The following is a 20,999-nucleotide window of genomic DNA, read 5'->3' on the forward strand; positions in this document are numbered from 1 at the left end:
CTTATGGTTTTCGTTTGTTGCATAGTTTCAGGCCCAAATACAATGATTTCCACTCATTTTGATTAGGACAACAAACACAAAATAGATTTCAAAGGTGCATTCCTCTTCCTCCATTGTCTTTTCAACATATCTACATATATCTATCTTTCATTACACAAACATACATAAAGAGTTTTTAAGGAATTATATATCTTTCCTCTATTCTTCCTATATCTAGTTTTCATTATTGTTCCTTGTTCATTCGGTTAGCACTACTTTCTCTAGACCCAGTTCTCTAGAATTGGGATTGAAAGGAATGTTTTCCTTATCTTCTCTCCTTCTATATCATATACTCGCATATGTGCGTAGGTAATGTGATGAACTTAGGTCTTGTATCCTCGAGCCACATTTCCTCCCTTACAAGGAGTAAAACCTATTAACAAAAGATTTCTTGTGATATTGCTATCAGGATTTAATTGTGTGATTATGAGTCAAACTCATTGACCCATGTTTCATGAGTAGTGATTCAACATGAATCCATCTCTCATGAGAATAAATGGAACACTTAGCAGTCATTGGATCTAGGTGATGCTCACAAGGGTGAAGCACCGAGACTTCCCGAGAGGTTACCCATCCCAACACTACTCCAGCCTGAGCACGCTTAACTATAGAGTTTCCTCCATGGTTAAACCCAAAGCTTGCAAACCCATTTGCAAAACCTTCACCAAGTGTTGTGCCTTATGAACCATTCATTAGAAAGCCCCTTAAACTCATCAATTGGTAAGTAGGAGATAATTTCCACATCAAGTCAAATTGTGATATTGCTATCAGGATTTAACTGTGTGATTTTGAGTCAAACTCATTGACCCATGTCTCATGAGTAGTGATTCAACATGAATCCATCTCTCATGAAAACAAATGAAACACTTAGCACTCATTGGATCTAGGTGATGCTCACAGGGGTGAAGCATCGGGACTTCCCGAGAGGTCACCCATCCTAGTACTACTCTAGTCCGAGTGCACTTAATCCATAGTTAAATCCTAATAGCAATATCACAATGTGACTTGCTATGGAAATGATCTCCTACTTATCAATTGATGAGCTTAAGGGGTTTTCTAATGAATGGTTCACAAGGCACAACACTTGGTGAAGGTTTTGCAAATGGGGTTGCAAGCTTTGGGTTTAACCATGGAGGAAACTTTGTAGTTAAGCATGCTCAAGTTGGAGTAGTACTGGGATGAGTGACCTCCCGGGAAGTCCTAGTGCTTCACCCCTGTGAGCACCACCTAGATCCAATGAGTGCTAAGTGTTCTATTTATTCTCATGAGAGATGGATTCATGTTGAATCACTACTCATGAAACACGGGTCAATGAGTTTGACTCAAAATCACATAGTTAAATCTTGATAGCAATATCACAATTTGACTTGCTGTGAAAATTCTCTCCTACTTATCAATTGATGAGCTTAAGGGGCTTTCCAATGAAAACAACACTTGGTGAAGGTTTTACAAATGGGGTTGCAAGCTCTAGGTTTAATCATGGAGGAAACTCTGTAGTTAAGAGCGCTCAGGCTGGAGTAGTACTGGGATGGGTGACCTCCCGGGAAGTCCTGGTGCTTCACCCCTGTGAGCATCACCTAGATCCAATGACTGCTAAGTGTTCCATTTATTCTCATGAGAGATGGATTCATGTTGAATCACTACTCGTGAAACATAGGTCAATGAGTCTGACTCAAAATCACACAGTTAAATCCTGATAGCAATATCGCAATTTGACTTGCTGTGGAAATTATCTCCTACTTATAAAAAGATTTCTTAACAAGTTTCAATGTACTAATACTCAAGCATTTTTAAAGCTTTTTTTGAGCATAATTGACTCATTTAAATATGACAAGTGCAAAATTTATCCTTACGTGACAACATTTTTTAATGTATAATTTTTGATACATTTTTAAGTCAACATTTTGAAATAACCACTTTTTAACTATTAGGAAATTCTCGACAAATTTTACAAATTAAAAATATTTTTTCAATAAATAACTAAATAACATATAAGAATCTCTTTAAAAATGAAAAAAATAAATTCGTTTAGGGCCTGTTTGGTTGCTGGAATAGGAATAGAAAATTTGAAATACGTTTTCTATTTTTCATTTGGTTCGTCGATTGGAATAGAGCATATGAATGCATATTTTCATTTTGCCTATAAAATGAGCTTGTACCCACTCCAAAAAATAGCTTTTATTGGAATATCCATTCTTATTTTCCATTCCTATGCTTATATAAGAAAGGAAAGGGAAAGGGGGTTTTATAGTCCATGACACTATGCCATAGTTTTTGGGTTTACGTATGGTGACAGTGATATGCGACTACCTCATACTCTTTTTTGAGAGGCGTTTGCCGCTACAAACGAGGCGTACATATCCTACCCCCAGTGAGATTTGAACTTGTGACCTCTCTTTCAAGAGTACACGTTCTCCACCACTATACCAACTTTTCGAGAGTACATGAAGACGCTTCCTTCGCTTCCTTTTTATAATAAAATATGCTCCAAAATTTTGTGATAAAACCTACCCTGACCAAAGTGAGTCTTCTAATTCAAACTATTTTTAATCTTTAGATGCACAAACGGCAAGAAATTTATGCTTTATCAGATAATTTTCACGTAAATCTTTCCCACTGTTCAGATTTTGTAGTTCAAAGTAGTCGCTCAAAATCTATGGTAAAATTCACCGATTCATATTTAAAATTATTTGCCTGTAAAATGCTTAAGCCTCTATCTTCAGCTCAAAATCTTTCGAAGGGTTAAGAAATTGGTACTCTGTGAAACCTCTTATAGCGAGTTCATCAATCCATACTAAGATATTTGCTTTGCAATGCTTCATTTTCTTTTCCTGCCGAAATTTCCAAACGGCTCAGAAATTCGGATTTCGCTTTAAAGTTTTCCTCAGGGTGGAGAATTCTCTGGTCGTTAGAAATGGATGACCTTTTGCCCAGCGAAGATGATCTGGTGTACGAAGAAGAACTATTGCGAAACCCTTTCACCCTGAAGCTATGGTGGCGCTATCTGATTGCACGGCGCGACGCTCCATTCGAGAGGAGAGCCATAATCTACGAGCGCGCCGTCAAAGCGCTGCCGGGAAGCTACAAGTTATGGTATGCTTATCTCAGCGAGAAAATGGCTCTGGTTCGAGGCCTACCCATAACACACAGCAAATATGAAAATCTCAACAATACGTTTGAGAGAGCCTTAGTTACAATGCACAAGATGCCGAGGATTTGGATCATGTATCTGCAGATTTTGACGGAACAGAAGTTTTTGACGCGGGCGAGGAGGACATTTGATCGGGCTTTGTGTGCGTTGCCTGTGACGCAACATGATAGGATTTGGGATCCTTACTTGCAATTCGTGAGTCAGAAAGGGGTGCCAGTCGAAACATCGCTTAGGGTTTACAGAAGGTATTTGTTATTTGATCCCACTCATATTGAAGATTTTATTGAATTCTTGCTTAATAGTGAGTTGTGGCAAGAGGCTGCGGAGCGGCTTGCTGGGGTGTTGAATGATTCTGGATTCTGGTCAATAAAAGGGAAGACAAAGCATCAATTGTGGCTCGAGTTGTGCGATTTGTTGACCAAACATGCTAATGAGGTGAAGGGGTTGAAGGTCGATGCTATTATCAGAGGGGGAATTAGGAAGTTTAGTGATGAGGTTGGCAGGTTGTGGACGAGCCTTGCAGATTATTACATCCGGCGTGGGCTTTTTGAGAAGGCAAGGGATATTTATGAGGAGGGGATGATGGCAGTGATAACTGTGAGGGATTTTAGTATTATCTTTGATGCATATACACAGTTTGAGGAGAGTATGCTGGCGGCAAAAATGGAGACTTTGGGCCTTAGTGATGAGGAAGAAGAGGATGGCGGTGGGGAGTTGCAGGGAGGGAAGAAGGTGGCATTGGAGAATGGTGAAGGCAAGAAGGGAGCAGTGGATAAGATGGCGAATGATATTGTTGCAGGCTGCTGGCTTTCCAATGACAATGATATTGATCTCAGGTATGGATGATATTAGTGGCTAACACATCTTTGTGTAGATTGGATCCATTATTTTGTGAAATTGAACTCTCACATTTTTGTGTTTTGTTTTATGGTTGTATGTGCTTCCTTCTTCACTAAATTGGAAATTTATCTGAAATAACTTCTGCATTGTTTTTCATGTTTGCTTGGAAATTATTGCTCTTTCTGATTTTAAACCTGAAGTAAATTGAAAGATTTATATAAAGGAAGTTCTACATTCTCTTTTTCCATGTAAAAAAAAAGTCAAATAAGTCTAGGTAGTTTTTTTTTCTTTTTCTCTTAAAAGTGTGGGTAACTTCATATTAGGAGAAATTGGTTGATAGAAACTGAAGTAAATTTTCAGTTTCATTTGGAAAGTATTTTTGAGGCGTGTTAATGAAAAGAATCCTTCTTCAACTTAAAAAAAGTAAATATGGGGAACTTTGGTTCATGACAAATTGATTGATAGTAAGTGAAACAATTCTTCATTTTCAATTAGAAATATCTTTCAGTTGTGTAATTGAAGAGAGTCATTCTCTCTGGTTTCAAAGGGAAATAGCCAATAGGAATTTACTAATTTTCCCTCAATTTCTATAGACCAATATGTTGTGACAGGATTCCCCAGATATCAGCAAATTAAAAATGATTCAAAGTTATTAAAAGACATTGGCCAATTGAAAATGAAGAGTACCCCCAATTTTCCCAAACATTAAGCTTGCTAAGCCAATCTGCTGATTTCTTTTTCCAGGGCCCATTTCCTTGCCTTGCTTTGATGACCCATTTTGCTGCCAGATATATGTTTTTTCTTGCACATAGATCCCATGCAATTTTGAAAACCCATTATGTAACAAATGGATTTTCATATCTAAAACAAAGACGGTTTAAACTAAAAACTCCCAACATTCATTAATATATAACTGAATCCTTTTCACATGACATTAACTGCTTTTAACAATTAACAGAAAATAATTGTATTCATGATCAATTGAAATAACTAGATTAACTATTCATAACTGTATGCATGATCAACCGAAATAACTAGATTAACGATTAACTATTCAAACTGTATTCATGATCAGTTGAAATAACTAGCATAACTATATTCATAATCAACTGTAATAACTAGTTTAACGATTAACTATTCACAACTGTATTCATGACCAGCTGAAATAACTAGATTAACGACTAACTGGCATAACTATTTCATGATCGACTGATTAACGAAACATACAAGCAAAGTAAATGCTTAGCAAGATAAGATGGAATGGAACATACAAGTAACATTAGAGGATCTTTAGCTGGTTGTGCAAGCCTCGGCTTTGGTGAGATGAGAAGCATTGACATAGGCTTAACCTCCCAACCTCGGACCATACTTATCCCCACATTCTATTAAATTAGAAAGGCCCTCCCTATTTCGGGATCATACTTGGATGTTCTTTAGTCCAGCCACCTGAGCATACTGGTGTTTTGATTGTCCACTCAGTTATGAAACGAACATGCTTACATAACTGGTGCTACTGACATTAAGTGATCATTAGATGGCAAACTTGCCTATAAACTACCTTGGCCAAGGATTTCCGATAGGCTCAACGACCCTATCACCACCGCTCAACTTGACAACATGTTTCATTATAGGGATGCGCATGAGCTATTAAGTATATTTCTTTTGAATTTTCATGTTTGATTTCTCATTTGCTTTCTTGCAGATTTATTCCACCTTTTCACCATACTTGGCTATACAGTCGGTGAGTCCCAGGTGTCCGAAATTTTCTAAGCAATCTGCTCTATGCTTCTTATTATGCTTATCACATCTTGTGACCGTAAATATTATATTCTTGAGACTATTTGGAAATTATCATTGGATAGTATATTTTATTCCAGATTTTATTGTTTCTGGATATATGCTTACATAAGGGTTGTATCTAAGTACTATGAAAGTTTAAGGAAGAGGACTGATAACAAAGGACATGTATGTAGCAAAACTCATATTGTATCTTGAAATAAATCTAGAAAGAAAAAGTTTTAGGAGCCTATTTGGCTGTTATGGAAAACAATAAAATAATACTGAAATGACATTACATGACCTGATGTATATACTGAATAGGTTGAATCCCTGCAATCCGAATTGACAATCTGCTCTCCTTTAGATGTTGCAGACGTATCAATGCAATATACTTATTTCTCAAAGGCCAAGTTCATATGACAGAGTTGCTGCTTGAATGGATGTTAGACTGGAAGAAGGAGGGACTTCAGCTCACGGGATTGTGTGATATCAGTGCTGAAGGTGACAGAGTGAATAAGGAAATGTAGAAATAAAGAAAGGTAGTCGGGTGTGCGGAATGCTATTGTTGATTGTGTCCTAGGGCAAGGCAAACGAGCAGATATATAAAAGGTGTCGGACTTCATACACGGCTTCAGTGAAAAGAAGAGCCGTGCCTTCTTGGCTTCCACCGGTTCAAAGATTATATGACAATTCAAATTGCCAAATATTTAAATCGATTGTATAAGAAAGGAAAGTAAAAAGGTTGGAAGAAAGAGTTGGAAAGATTATAATTTCAAATATTATTATAATATATATATATTTATATACGTTCATGTAAGTATATCAATGGGGTGACATCATTTTATTAAGTTATTTTAATATAATGTTGTCATTTCATTTTTACATTTATATGTTCGTATATAAATAATAATAATAATAATAATAATAATATGATGATGATGATGAAAGATAAACTAAAAACCTTTAAGGTATGTTTTATATTTTAATTAGATTATTTTTATGTTTAGATTATTTTCTTAATAGCTCATGCGGGTCCCATAAATGTATCCTGTGATTAAATCGTTGCGTTCTTTCCAAAGAAGTTTAAGGTCATACCTGCCAATCTTGATCACTGAATTAAGCGAATATCCCATTTTGATGATCTTGTTTAGCAATGCTTCCCCCCCCTTCATCGTCTCCTGCAATCACCCATGAAAACACTTTTCCCTTAATTAATAATTCTATAAAAATTTCATATAAACATAATAATCATTATTTTAAATCAAGCAACTGCTAATCATCTAATAATAGTGAATGGTTAACGGCCATCTTCATTAATAGTTAATACAATGTATATAAATAACTACCTATTTCACATGATCATGAAAGAATAATCTGTTAAATCCAATGGTTATGAACAAGCTTAAAATTAGGTCAAAATTTTGGGATGTAACACATTACCCATCAAAAGTCATTAAACATATTGATCCCAAGAAATCACATTCCTTTTTCTAGTGCCCTTACAATTCCATTCAGTAAGTTCTCCATCCACACTAATTTGGGCAGAATATTTCTAAGAAGAAAATTTAACATTCTGTAAAGTTATTCCCCAAATCCCAATGCTCTCAACATTATAATAATGAAGGACTACTGAATTTTATCATTTTTTCAAAGTTGAGAAGAACAATTGCAACTTCCTGATTAGAATGCTCGGCCCAATGCATCCTATTGTAGCTAATAATCAAATTGTCCAACATATACCTGCCTTCGGCAAGACCTGTTTGACAAGTTGAGATAAAATTGGGCAAAAGCTTTTGAACTCTGAAAGCTTGAGCTTTAGCATATTTCTTGTAAAACAGAATTGAGTATGATCTATTTTTGGAACTTCAATTATTTATAGCCTCAATGTAGATTAAATACATATTTTTTCTTATCCAATTTCAATTAGCCTTATTAAATTCTGTTGGCATAAGTGATTTGGTAATGGAGTGATGATGTGTTTGTTGGCATAACTGTAGAAGACATGTCATGAGGAGATTGTTGGCTGTGATTGATGATGAGTTAATGAAGATTGAAACAAGATTTGATGATAGGTAAATCAGTTATTTGGTTGTCATTGATGTCAGCTAGTTAAGTGTTTTAGCATGTTACCACGTATTCATTGGAGCACAGGATGAGTTGCAGGGTGAATTAAGTGTTGGTATCCTACAGAGAGGTTAATCTATGAGTCTTGAAGTTATGTGAAGAATCGAGTAAGTTATGAGTGATGGAATTGAACCCTGTAATAGCTAATGCTGTCAGTGGCAAACAGTTAAATGATTTGAATTTAATTTCAGATTGGTGATGAATTAGTTGGATTGATCATGGGATATGGTTGATGATGATGTCAAGATGATATGGTTATATAGCACCTTATAATGTTTATAGGTGAAGGTATTTTAGTGAACAAGAAGTGATCTTGACGAAAACTAGAGAATTTGACAAAAAGGTGAACTGGACGAACATGTCAACAGAGTGAACAAGCAAAGACCAAACCAATAATGAAGAACAATTTGTAGAGATTTGAGGAGCTGTTGTGAAATCTGAATTATTATTGGGATTGATGATGATTTTCGAAGAGTTATTTAAGGTATATGTGTGATTCGTGGAAATTATTGATTACACATTAATCGAGGTAATATGTTTGAGGAAGATTCTTCAAGAAGTTTCTATTTTCCAAGGTACAGATCGAATGCGATATGATGCAGTTAGGAGAAAATAAAGAATGAATGGTTGAATGTGATTTGTGATAACAAAATTAATTTGGATCATTGGACTTAGGTTTTGTTAAGGCGGCATAATGGATTTCTACTCAAAGGCAAAACAGAGAAGAACCTATGCTGATTGTAAGTGGAATGTGAAGTTGGAGAAGGTTGCGATCACAGAGGAAGTTAAAAAATTGAGTGTGGTCAAGTTAGAGTGAAGAGTATGGTATGTTGTTGAGTTACAATGCATAATTGGATCTGATCTAGTAGAGGTAATGCAAATTACAAATCATTCTTTCTCTGTTACTCTCTAACAATTGTAGCAGAAAAATCCCTTAATCGGGTGGATTCTAACAGGCCCGATTGTAAATCCTCTAACTAGGTTACTCCAATAGAGTAAAAAATTTGACAGGTCTTGAGTTAAATTCCTTAATAAGATAGAATTCAATAGTTCTTTTGTAACCCTTAACTAGGAAAGCTCCTAACAGAGCGTATTCTAGAAGAGTAAACAATTTATGAGCATCATTCTCACATTGTGGTTTTTTTCCAAATTGAGTTTCTACGAGATATATCTGGTGTCAAATTTGTGTAGATGATTTTTATGTGTTTGCATGTTACTTAATGTTTACTTTACCTATTATGGTGATTGGATGTTTAAGAGGTTAAATTGATTATTAGTTTGATTGGGTGTAAGTTTAAGTTTGAATTGGTGATTACTGATTCACCCCCCCCAGTAATCATTCCTATATTAACAATTGGTATCAGATTTTTGGTTTCCTGATTCAGGAAACTTAACAGCCAAGGGAAAAGACACAAAGATCTATAGGAATGAGGCACCCAAGTTCACAAAAAGACAACTTTAACACACGGGTAAGCAGAATGAAGTTACATTTGTTAGGTCTTGCTGACAGCAGTGGGCTGCCTTACTACAAAGTACACACCACCTATTGGAACTCTAGTGCAGATAATAGAAGAGAAAGGTTCATCCATAATTCAATAATGATAGAGATTGTAAGTGCCCATCTGATGGAGAATATGTTGATGTTAAGGACATGGATAGTGCAAAGGACATGTGGGATAAAATGATGGAAGTACATGGAGGTGATGTTCATGTGCAAAAGGCTAAAGTTGACAATCTCAGAGGCAAATATAAGGAGATAAGATGTAGGAAGGTGAAAACATTGGTCAGTATTGTTCAAGGCTAAAGGAAGTCATTGTTGCAATCAAAGTAGCTGGAGGCAATCTTGAAGATGATGATGGAGTACGTAAAATCTTTAGAAATTCCACACCACAACATGCTATTAGAGCATCTGCTATTCAAGAGTTAAGGTCTATTAGTCAAGCTTCCCCAATCCTTGTTTCATGTTGAAAAGTTAAAGCAATTGCTCATAATTATAATGATTATGAATGTCTATTGGCTGAAGAAAAAATATGAGAAGAACTTGAAGCATTAATAGCTAAGAGGTTTCCTAAGGGTAAAAGAAAGTACAAGGGCAAGAGTCCCCTTGCTTGTTGGACTTGTGGACAAATAGGTCACCTTGCTCGTAGATGCCGTTACAGAGACAAGAAGGATAATGATGATGATAGTAAGGACATATACAAGAAATTCAAGAACTACAAGGACAAAAGCAACAAAGCATGCTACATAGTTGAAGATGATGAAAGTGATGATGATCCTGATGGAAATAATGATGATGAAGAAATAGTGTTTGTTGCAATGAAGGAAGAACTATCTACTAGTGAAGAAAGAATCAATGAAGAGAAAGCATTAATTTCAAGTGTGAACAATAACGATGATTGGATTATTGAAAGTGGATGTATACACCATATGATTGGTGACAAGAACAAGTTCATTTCAATGGAAGAATGTGATGGAGGCGTAGTCAGATTTGGTAATGGATCATTGTGTGTCATAAGAGGTAAAGGATCAATTGCACTTAATGAAAACATTACTTGTGATGATGTTTATTGGGTTGATGGTTTGATGTATAACCTATTGAGTATATCACAATTGAATAATAGAGGTTTAAAATTTGAGTTTAGGAACGACATATGCAAGATTTTAGTAAAGTTTGGTGAATTGATTGCTATTGGTGGACAGACGAGAGGCAGTCTTTTCCAATTGAATACTTCTAATGGACATTGTTTGAATGCTAAATTAGAAGAATGTTGGCTTTGACATAAAAGGTTTTGTCATGTAACTTTGACAATCTGATAAAGGTTAGTAAGAAGACGTGTAATAACTTAATATGCATACCTACTTTAGTCAAATTAGAGAATGCTTTGTGCAGAGATTGTCAATTAGGAAAGATGACAAGTTTAAGCTTTGCCAATAAGGTCTATTCTTCAGAGGACATTCTTGATTTAGTACATACCAATTTGTATGGACCAATTGGCCTTGAGAGCTAGTATGGTGATAAATACTATATATACTGTTTGTTGATGACTATTCAAGGATGATGTTAGTTATGTTTTTTTAAGTTAAATTTGGTGCTTTCCATATGTTCAAAATGTACAAAGCTAGATTTGAAAAGGAGACAAGCAAAACTCTCAAATGTCTTAGATCTGATAGAAGAGGTGAATTCACTTCACATGAATTCAATATATATTGTGATGAACATAGAATCAAGAGGCAATTGACAACACCTAGAACACCTCAACAAAATTGAATTACAGAGAGGAAGAATAGATCCATAGTGAAATGTGCAAGAGTATTGTTGAAGCAAAAAGGAGTGGCACACATATTTTGGAGAGAAGCAGTGAGCATTACAGTCTACACTTTGAATAGGGTACAACTCAAAAAAGGTATAAACAAGACACCATATGAATTATGGTATGGTCATACACCTAATGTCAGTTATTTCAAGATATTTGGAAGCAAGTGTTACATTAAGAAGGATGAAGTTAATGGAAAGTTTGACACTAAAGGAGATGAAGGAATATTTCTTGGTTACTCCACTAGAAGCAAAGCTTACAAATGTTTGAACAAAAGACCTAACAAGATAAAAGAGAGTGCAAATATAAAGGTCGACAAGTTTTCAGAGAAGAATGAAGAAGATAGCGAGAATAAGTTTGAAGATCACAAGAAGCTCATCTATTATGAACCGATGGAACCTGAAACAATAGCACAGATAAATGCAGGAGCAAGTAATGCTCAACTAGTGAATGACAATAAAGATGAAGAAAATCAGAATGTTGAACTAGTAGCCCCAAGGTATGCAAGACTTGATCACCATGAATTTGAAATTATTGGTGATAAGAATGCTAGAATTTTGACAAGGAGTCAAGCAAAAGAAACAACTTGTTTGTTATTTGAAGTAGAACGTAAGATAGTCAAGGATGTACTAAAAGATGATGATTTGATGAAAGCAGTGAAAGGAAATTAATTAGATAGAGAAGAACAAAACATGGTCTTTAGTACCCAAACCTATTGACAAAATTGTTATAGGTATTGAGTGGATTTTCAGGAATAAGTTAAATGAGAAATGAGAGGTAATTAGAAACAAAGCTAGATTAGCTTGCAAAGGATATGCTCAAGAGGAAGGTCTTGACCATGGTGAGACTTTTGCTCTTGTTGCAAGATTGGAAGGTATTAGAATACTTCTAGCATATGTAACATACAAAGGATCCTAAGTTTGTCAAATGAATCTGTTTTTTTGAATGGAATACTAGAAGAAGAGGTATACATTGAACAACCTGAAGGATTTGTTGCTAAAAAAGGTAAAAATATGGTTTGCAAATTGCATAAAGCATTGTATGGATTGAAACAAGCACCGATAGCATGCTATGAGAGACCTCATGCCCATCTGATACAAATAGGATTGACAAGAACTAGTGACAATAGTAATGTGTATCTTAAGGTAGAACATGAAGATAGGACACTGATAGCTGAAATATCTGTTGATGATATAATCTTTGGTGGAAAAAGGCAATAAGCATGTCATTTGCAGATGAAATGAGAAAAATAATTTGAGATGTTTATGATTGGTGAGATCAAATTCTTTATAGGACTTCAAGTACAACAGATGAAGAAAAATATTTATATCAGTTAATCAAACTATGAGTTGGACTTCAAGTACAACATATGAAAAGTATTTATATCAGTCAAGCAAACTATGAGTTGATGAAGATTGAAACAAGATTTGATGATAGGTTACGACAGACTCATTGGAGCACAGGATGAGTTGTAGTGTGAATTAAGTGTTGCTATCCTATAGAAGGTTCAATCAGTGTGTCTTGATGTTGTGTAGATGATAACACCTATTTATCTGAAGAATTGAGTAAGTTATGAGTGATGAAGTCAAACCGGGTAATAGCTAACACTATCAGTAGCAGATAGTTAAATGATTTGAATGTTACTTTAGGTATGTTTACAGGTGAAAGTATTTTAGTGATCAAGAAGTAGTATTGATAGAAACAAGTGAACTAGGCAAACAGGTAAAGACCAAATTGGTAATGAAGAAAAGTTTGTAAAGATTTGAGGGGTGGTCATGAAATTTGAGTTGTTATTGGGATTGATGATGATTTTTGAAGAGTTAAAAGGTATATGCGTGATTTGTGGAAATAATTGATTACACATTAATTGAGGTAATAGGTTTGAGGAAGATTCTTCAAGAATTTTTATATGGTTAAAACAACTTATGGAGTTGGAACAATTTCCAAGGTATAGATTGAATGTGAGCTGACACAGTTAGGAGAAAATAAAGAATGAATGGTTGGATGTGATTTGTGATAGGATAATTAATTTGGATATTTGGATTTAGGTCTTGTTGAGGTGTTGGAATGGATTTCTACTTAAAGGCAAAATAAAGAACCTAGTTTTTGATTGCAAGTGGAATGCGAAGTTAGAGAAGGTTGCGATCACAGAGTAAATTACAAAATCGATTGCGATCAAGTTAGAGTGAAGAGTATGGTATATTGTTGAGTTACAGTGCATAATTGGATCTAATCTAGCAAAGGTAGTGCAAACTACTAATCATTTTGTATATGTTACTCTCTAATAATTGTAGCAGAAAAATCCCTTAATCGGTTGGATTCTAACAAGTTCTATTTTAAAATCCTCTGACTAGGTGGCATTCTAAAAAATGTTCAAAATCCTCTAACCAGGCTACACCTAGCAGGGGAAAGACTTTAATAGGTCTTGAGGTAAATCCCTTAATAGGGTAGCATTTAATAGTGTGCTTCTGTAACCCTTAATCGAGCAAGTTCCTAGCAGAGTGTATTCCAAAATAGTACATAATTTATGAGTGATTCTCACACCGTGGTTTTCACCCAAATGGGTTTGCACAAGATATATCTGGTGTCAAATTTGTGTGGACGATTTTCATGTGTTTGCATGTTACTTCAAGTTTACTTTACCTATCGTGCTGATCGGATGTTTAAGAGGTTAAATTGATTATCAGTTTGACTGGGTGTAAGTTTAAGTTTGAATTGGTGATTACTGATGTATATTGGGTCTTTATTAAAATTAAGATAACCAATTCAGTTTTCAGTTTCCACCCTTATCTTGCTTCAAATGATTGGACACCCATTTACCATGATAGGGATTATGAGGAACATTCACAACAGAGCTCCTGAAAGTCCCTACTTCCTATGCCCAAAAGCAATCCCCTTGTCCCCCTTTGACCCTATGGGACTTCCTAGCCACATAGCATGAGATGGCATGCTCAGAAGATAAACTCACCTTTTCCCACTTGTAATCCTCTCAACTCCCCCACGACACGACTAGCTGCAGCAGATGGAAAACATACACAATATTTCACAAAAATTCTATATTACAACATTCATGAGTCAGCAATAAAATGTATATTAGATAACAGGTATGCAGAAATGTATACATAAGTCTGTATGTATATCTACACTTAAGCACTCACATGCTAATGTTATATCTCTTAAATGTATACAGAATCAAATAGAGAACAGTCCTGAAAGTATTAGAGTAATATTGTTATATTTCTTATTTAATGGTCACTTAATGTACTTTAGGTTGTTTCTATTTCTGGTTTTAGTTCGCGATTGTTTCTTTAGAAACATCATTATTGTATTTCCTTAAATGGACCTTTCAATCCTCCATTGTAAATTTTAATTCGTAGTTTTTATATTTGGAATTAAATTCCAGAAGTTTAACAATTTTTTGTTGAAAATTGTGAAGAATCTTAGAAAAATTTTATATCTTTTTTTCGCAATTTTATAATAAAAATCAAAGGTGTTAAAATAAAGGGTTTTTGAAATTGTAAATCTCTCAAGATTTCAAAGTTGCTGGACAAATGAAGGATTTGTCTTGATGGATTTATGAGTGATGATTGATAGGCGATCCTTTAATTCTTGGAAGGAGTTCTCCTTTATATATTATTGGTGAAAAGGTCACCAGCTTTCATAGGAATTTAGTCACCACTTTCTATGGCATCCTTTGAGAATAATATTGTATTTCCAAACTTGATCTCCCTTAGATGACCTTCTCAAATGAAGTTCGGTCTTATATCTCCTCTGAGTGTAGGGATCCACATACTTTCATTTGTTAATGCTCTTATAAAAGGGTCACATGCTTTGGTTATGAAAAGATTCATTTGTTTCACAACAACTGCTACCCCTATCACTTCTTATTTAAGCTTCGCCCATCCTGCACTTCTCAAATCTGTCTATATTGCTTTTCAAGTTTGGACACATCTTATTTAAGATCTGCATATCCTCTAATTCTAGATCTACATGTCTTATTTTTTTTCTGTCGCAATTCCTATTTTGAACCCCTTTGTATACTTCTGCTCTAAATCTGCTCTAGATCTCCTCTACCCCCTTTCCTCCATTCCATTTGATCCTTCTTCACCTTTCTATCTTTTGTAAGGAAGGATTACACTTCTTCATCATGTCTGCCCTTTCTAACAGTCAATACCCTTTCACCACCATTTGAAAGAGTTACAATCTGTCATTTAAAAAATGTCAACTTCCTTATTTTCTTCCCTTTTCTTCCTTCTTTCCTTATCTTTCCTCAATTCTTATGCTTCCTCCTCTTCTCTTCATTTCTTTTTTCCTCAAATGAATGTTCTCTTTTCTCCTTTTTATGCCTCATGTTTGAGGGAGACACAACTTCTCTCTTCATGCCCTTTGACCATTTCCTTAACTTAACTAAATTTTAGTAATTTTTTAAATTTGTTTCTTTTATATTTAAATTGAATTGTTATTGTTTATTATTTAATCCTATGTCAAGAAGGGGACATGACAAAAAGAGGGCATAATCCAAATAAACTGCAAATTAAGTGTTTTATATTTAAATTGAATGATTACTATTTCATATTTAATCCTATTTCAAGAAGGGGACATGCCAAAAAGGGAAGGCATAATCCAAGTAAACTTCAAAAAATACTAGCACATTTCACCCATGTGTCTTCCTTATCTATCACTTTACACGTAACCTTATTAAGCTTCAGTGTTAAAATCACTTGCTTGGCTTGCAAGTCATCCTCTTGCAGTGATGTCTGTACAAGTCTTCTATCTTGCAAAGCAAACACCACACCCTTGCCCACCTCTGGCTTCTCTTCTGCAATATTTTACCCTCTTTATAAATGATAATAGCCTTCGACCATTTGGATAAGCTGAACAAGCCACAGGCCAACTGCTTGCAGGGCTCTATGCACCTGAGCAATTACTATATTCAAAATTCAAAAACTGGTACGCACAAGTTTTTCAGTACAAACAATGGTGGCAAAAACAAACCACAAAGACAATGAAAGAAATACAAAAAGAAAGAGCAGTTGGAAACTAGAAAAAAAAACACAAACAAGAATAAAAAACAAACCCCAAAGAATTTTGTATTGTCTATCATTGTCTTTTATAAATGATAAACTGAACAAGCCACCATGGAGGATAAACTGAACAAGCCACAGACCAACTGTGCACCTGAACAATTACTATATTCAAAACTCAAAAACCGGTATACACAAGTTTTGCAATACAAAAAATGGTGGCAAAAACAGATGACAAAGACAATGATAGACGATATAAAAAGAAAAAGCAGTTAAAAACTAGAAAAGAAACACAACCAAGAATCATTCAACAGAGATAGCATCATTCAGCTAGTGTGGAGAATGCTGGAGGATGATTGTTTGCCTTCCCCAGTAGAACACTGCACACCAGCGTAATATTAAAATATTCATATTATCAATTTAATTCTAATTATAGAATATAATAGAATAATTAATAATTATATTATTTAAAATAATTTATATATAATATGGTTTAATTAATAATTACATTTAATAAAAATAATTTATGTAATAACTATGGTTTAATTGAAATTTTAGATATCTTATCCATTTTAAATGATAATTTATTCATTTTATATTATACCTAGAAAAGGGCAGATTGAAACATCAGTTTCATAAAATTCCTTACCTTATAAGTATTTGGTTTTTTTAATATCTTCCTCAATCCCAGGTTGGCTAGACTGGAGAATTTGATGAATCGACGGCCTGAGCTTGTCAGTAGCGTGCTTTTAAGGCAGAATCCTCACAATGTGCATGAGTGGCATAAGAGAGCGAAACTCTTCAAGGACAATCCTACAAGGCAAATCTTAACTTTTACAGAAGCTGTGAAAACAGTGGATCCAATGAAAGCTGTTGGAAAACCACATACATTGTGGGTTTCCTTTGCACACTTATATGAAAATCACAAGGATATTGGAAATGCAAGAATTATTTATGAGAAGGCTGTGCAAGTGAATTACAAAACAGTGGATGATTTAGCTAGTGTATGGTGCGAGTGGGCAGAAATGGAGTTGAGGCACAAGAATTTTAAAGGTGCACTTGAACTTATGCGCAGGGCAACAGCAGAGCCTTCTGTGGAAGTCAAGCGTCGAGGTGAGTTCAAGTCTCTTCTTAAAATTTCACTTTCAGTGAAAATGTACTAATTTGTAAATAGACTTAAGGCAATATCAAGACTAAATTGGAATCCTACATCTTTTTTTTCGATGGAGAAAGTTAATATGATGTGAATTCTAGCAACTTTTAGATTTATCAGCAGAATATACCATTATATCAACAAGCGTGACATTTCATAATGTTGTTATGTGAGATTTCAAACATTATTATTTGTCATGTATGGTCTCCAAAAGATGTTGCCCTTTATTTAATGTCATTGGAATTACCATATAATCATGTCTATCATGTATAGTCTGGAGTTAGTATGGATAACATCTTAAAATTCAGGAGGTGTGGCTTGTCTATAATCTTGCTCTTATTAGCTGTAATATTAAGTAAAATTAATTATTTGTGTAAATAATCCAGCTAGGGATCACTTTAGAGTCTTAGTCTGTCGTATGTCCTTTTATAGCATAGCTGGATTTCTTAGCTGGTGAAAGTTAGCAGTCTTTCAATGCAGTGACACAATTTGCAATCTTATCTACCAGACTTTCATCATATGCAAGTGTATAATTAATGCCGAGAGGCATTCTACAATTTGCAGAAAGGGTGGACTGGGATGGTGTGAGTGTGTTAATGTTACATTTACCTTTTTATATTAAATTTGACAACTATGTACATGTCAAAAATGATAAATAATCAATAATAAATACCACATAAATTATTTGCTAAAATTATAAGTTTTGGAGATATAAGTAATCAATTTTTTAGAAATTAAAATAAAAAAACTTAAGTCAGTGTAAAAAAATGAAGATACAAGGAAATATAAATATTTTTGAGTTTGTAAATTAAATTTTAATCATTTTATAATAGATATCTCTCGACATTTATTTAGATAGATTTATTTAAGATATCTATACTAGTAGTACAGCAGTGCAACCTTTGACATTTAAATTAGTAACCAAATTTTAAACTTGCATTCTTAGGTAGTTCTGAGATGTTTTTTTGATCGGTTGGTAACCTTGAGATGTTGTATGTATGAGTGTCAAGCTTTTCTTGTGAAGAGCTTGAATTTAGAGCCGACCACCTTAATTTGGGTACCTTGGTTGTCATCCGGCACATAAAAATATCCTCAACACCTGATATGGGGACCCATTAAGTAATTAGATATTGTATGTGCAGTTTTCTAAATAAGCATAAACTGAAATTCTATTTTAAGTCAAAATAGTGAATATTTGTTGTGTACTTTATAATTCAGTAACAATACCCCATCTTAAATGTATGCTGTACAGGTCTTACAACACACGTTTCTAAAACATGTAGAATGATTGATTTACAATAACTCCAGCATTTTGAAACATCAGAAATAAATTAGTCACAAATGCAATGTTAAACTATGATATCCCTTTTCGAAATCGCCTTATTACTTTGCCCTATAATTCACAAATCCAAAATGAAACATGACTAAAAATGTAGTTAGAGATGTAATTCTTGCTTGAATATAGATGTGATAAGTTGTATAAATATCTGAAGTCTGATTTCTCATATAAGGTTGATCTCTTAGACTGACCTCCCTTATGAAATGAAATTCTTCTGCTCGGTGTGGTCTCAAAATCTGATACTACTCTTACTGTTGGTTCCTCTTTTTGCTTGGAATGGAATATCCTTTAATTAATGATTTTGCTGCGAAAGAATATCCCCACTGATTTAACAATCAGGGTGTAAGTTTTCTTTTGAGAATTAAGAGTATTATATTTGTTTCTGATTTCATCCCAAGAACCCATCCAGTCATCCATCACAATATCCTGTAAAAGAAAGATGCCCTTCTTCTGCCAGATTTTAGCAAAACAACACTGAGTTAAGGCCAGAGGTTTATTGTTAAGATAAATCCCCCACCATATAGATCTGTCAAGAACAGTATAAGAAGGATTCCTACCCACAACACTCCTTGAATCGAGCAAGGGTTTGACTTGACACCTCGGAGCCTGCTACCTTAACATCAAAATTCCCAAAAACAATGTCAGTTAGGGGCACATGCTTCCAGTGCTTTCCTTTTTAATTGGTTGACCTTGCTAAATTATTTCTGACCATAACTTTCCAAGGCTCATTACCAATTAGGGTTTTGATAATCCATTTAGAGGCTAAAGCAATGCCTTGTTTTTTAATGTCCCTCATCCTGAGGCCTCCTAATTCTTTTGGAGAGTAACATCATTCCCATTTAACACAATGTCTTCTTCTATTTCCAATGCCATCAGACCACAATAATTCTTTAAGGATTTTCTCCAATTTATTGCTCTGATACTTGGCAAACATCCAGACAGAGGCATAGTAAACTACATGAGAGGAAATAACCTTTTGAACCACTTGCGTTCTGCCAACAATGGAGAGCTTACGTGTTTATTCTCAAGTTTAGTATAGATCCATTTCCACGTCCTTCATAGAGGGATCAATAGCAAATGGTATTCGTATATATCTCACAATATTATGTGGGCTGGCCCATTGCCAATTCCTATCCTTAATCCATCCAGGAGGATGATCAGACCAACCAATAATAGTGGATTTCATACGGGAAGCTCCTGAGGCAGCACAAAAGGGTTGAAGTCTGCATAAAACATTATCAAAATTGGGCTCAGAGAGTTCAACAAACAATGAGGTATCATCTGCAAATTGTTCCAGGATGAGTTCATCGTTATTGGGTAGAGCAATACCTCTGACTGGTGGTCCCAACTCAGTGGCTTTGAGAACAAATAACATTGCATCAGCTTCTAGAACAAACAGTGCATGGGCTAGAGGGAGACCCTACCTAATAGATCTGTCCAGGGGGATAGGTCCTGAGAACTTGCCATTGACTTCAATTACTGTAAAGGAACCTTTAAACAAAATGTTTGCCCATTTGCAAAAGAAGGAAGGAAACCCCAGAGCTTGCAGAATCCAAAAAACAGACTGCCTCTCAATTCTATCATAAGCCTTTTCAAAGTCTAGAAAAACCATGCCAACATTTTGTCCATCTTATCAGAATTTCTTTCATTATTCCGAGGAGGGCTTATCAGCCGGTATATTGAATTCCTTATGAATATTTTGCAGAGAGGGAAAATCTTTACGATTATGTCCATTCAATTTACAATGGAAACATGCCCCAAACCCAAGTTTGCAGATTTTCGGACAATAAATGTATTCATCAATTCTAATTGAGACTTCTTCACGAAATACAATAGTGGGGCTAAGAGAAATGAGGATTCGAGCATTGAGATGGGGCAGGGTGAATTCTGGCTGAACACCTCTCAAATCGACCCAATACGGTGCAGAATAAGCAGTGAGATATTCAGACTTATTATTAAGAGACCATGGGAAGGCCCGAAACATAGTTTGACCGACATTCCAGAAGCCTTTCTTCAAAACTTTTTCTTGCATAGCGTGATTCCTCAGAAAAATAACAAACAGCCTCTTTTGAATCATTGTACCAAAATTAACCACAATTCCCAATTTCTTGCCCCACACATTGTTAAATCAATCGTCCAAGAATTCTTTAGCAGGTAAAAATTCATTATCCATGCAAACAAGACAAATTGCAATGCTTTGTAATCTCTTGTTTGAATTTAATAGCTTTTACCATGT

General features: G+C 34.9%; 1 protein-coding gene across 1 annotated transcript in view; it reads left to right on the forward strand.

Moving 5' to 3' along the window:
* The first annotated feature begins 2,548 nt into the window (after positions 1-2,548).
* The window catches only part of LOC149556178 (Tetratricopeptide repeat (TPR)-like superfamily protein), a 29,905-nt gene continuing 11,454 nt past the window's right edge, over positions 2,549-20,999 (forward strand). The window contains exons 1-2 of the mRNA XM_089830307.1: positions 2,549-4,026; positions 16,963-17,384. Of these exons, the coding sequence (XP_089686433.1) occupies positions 2,954-4,026; positions 16,963-17,384 (1,495 nt within the window). The 5' untranslated portion in view covers positions 2,549-2,953. The remainder of the gene's footprint in view (positions 4,027-16,962; positions 17,385-20,999) is intronic.

Source organism: Cupressus sempervirens, chromosome 5 (genome assembly GCF_028749045.1).
Source record: "Cupressus sempervirens isolate cs-2001-9-10 chromosome 5, ASM2874904v1, whole genome shotgun sequence".
Classification (NCBI taxonomy): domain Eukaryota; kingdom Viridiplantae; phylum Streptophyta; class Pinopsida; order Cupressales; family Cupressaceae; genus Cupressus; species Cupressus sempervirens.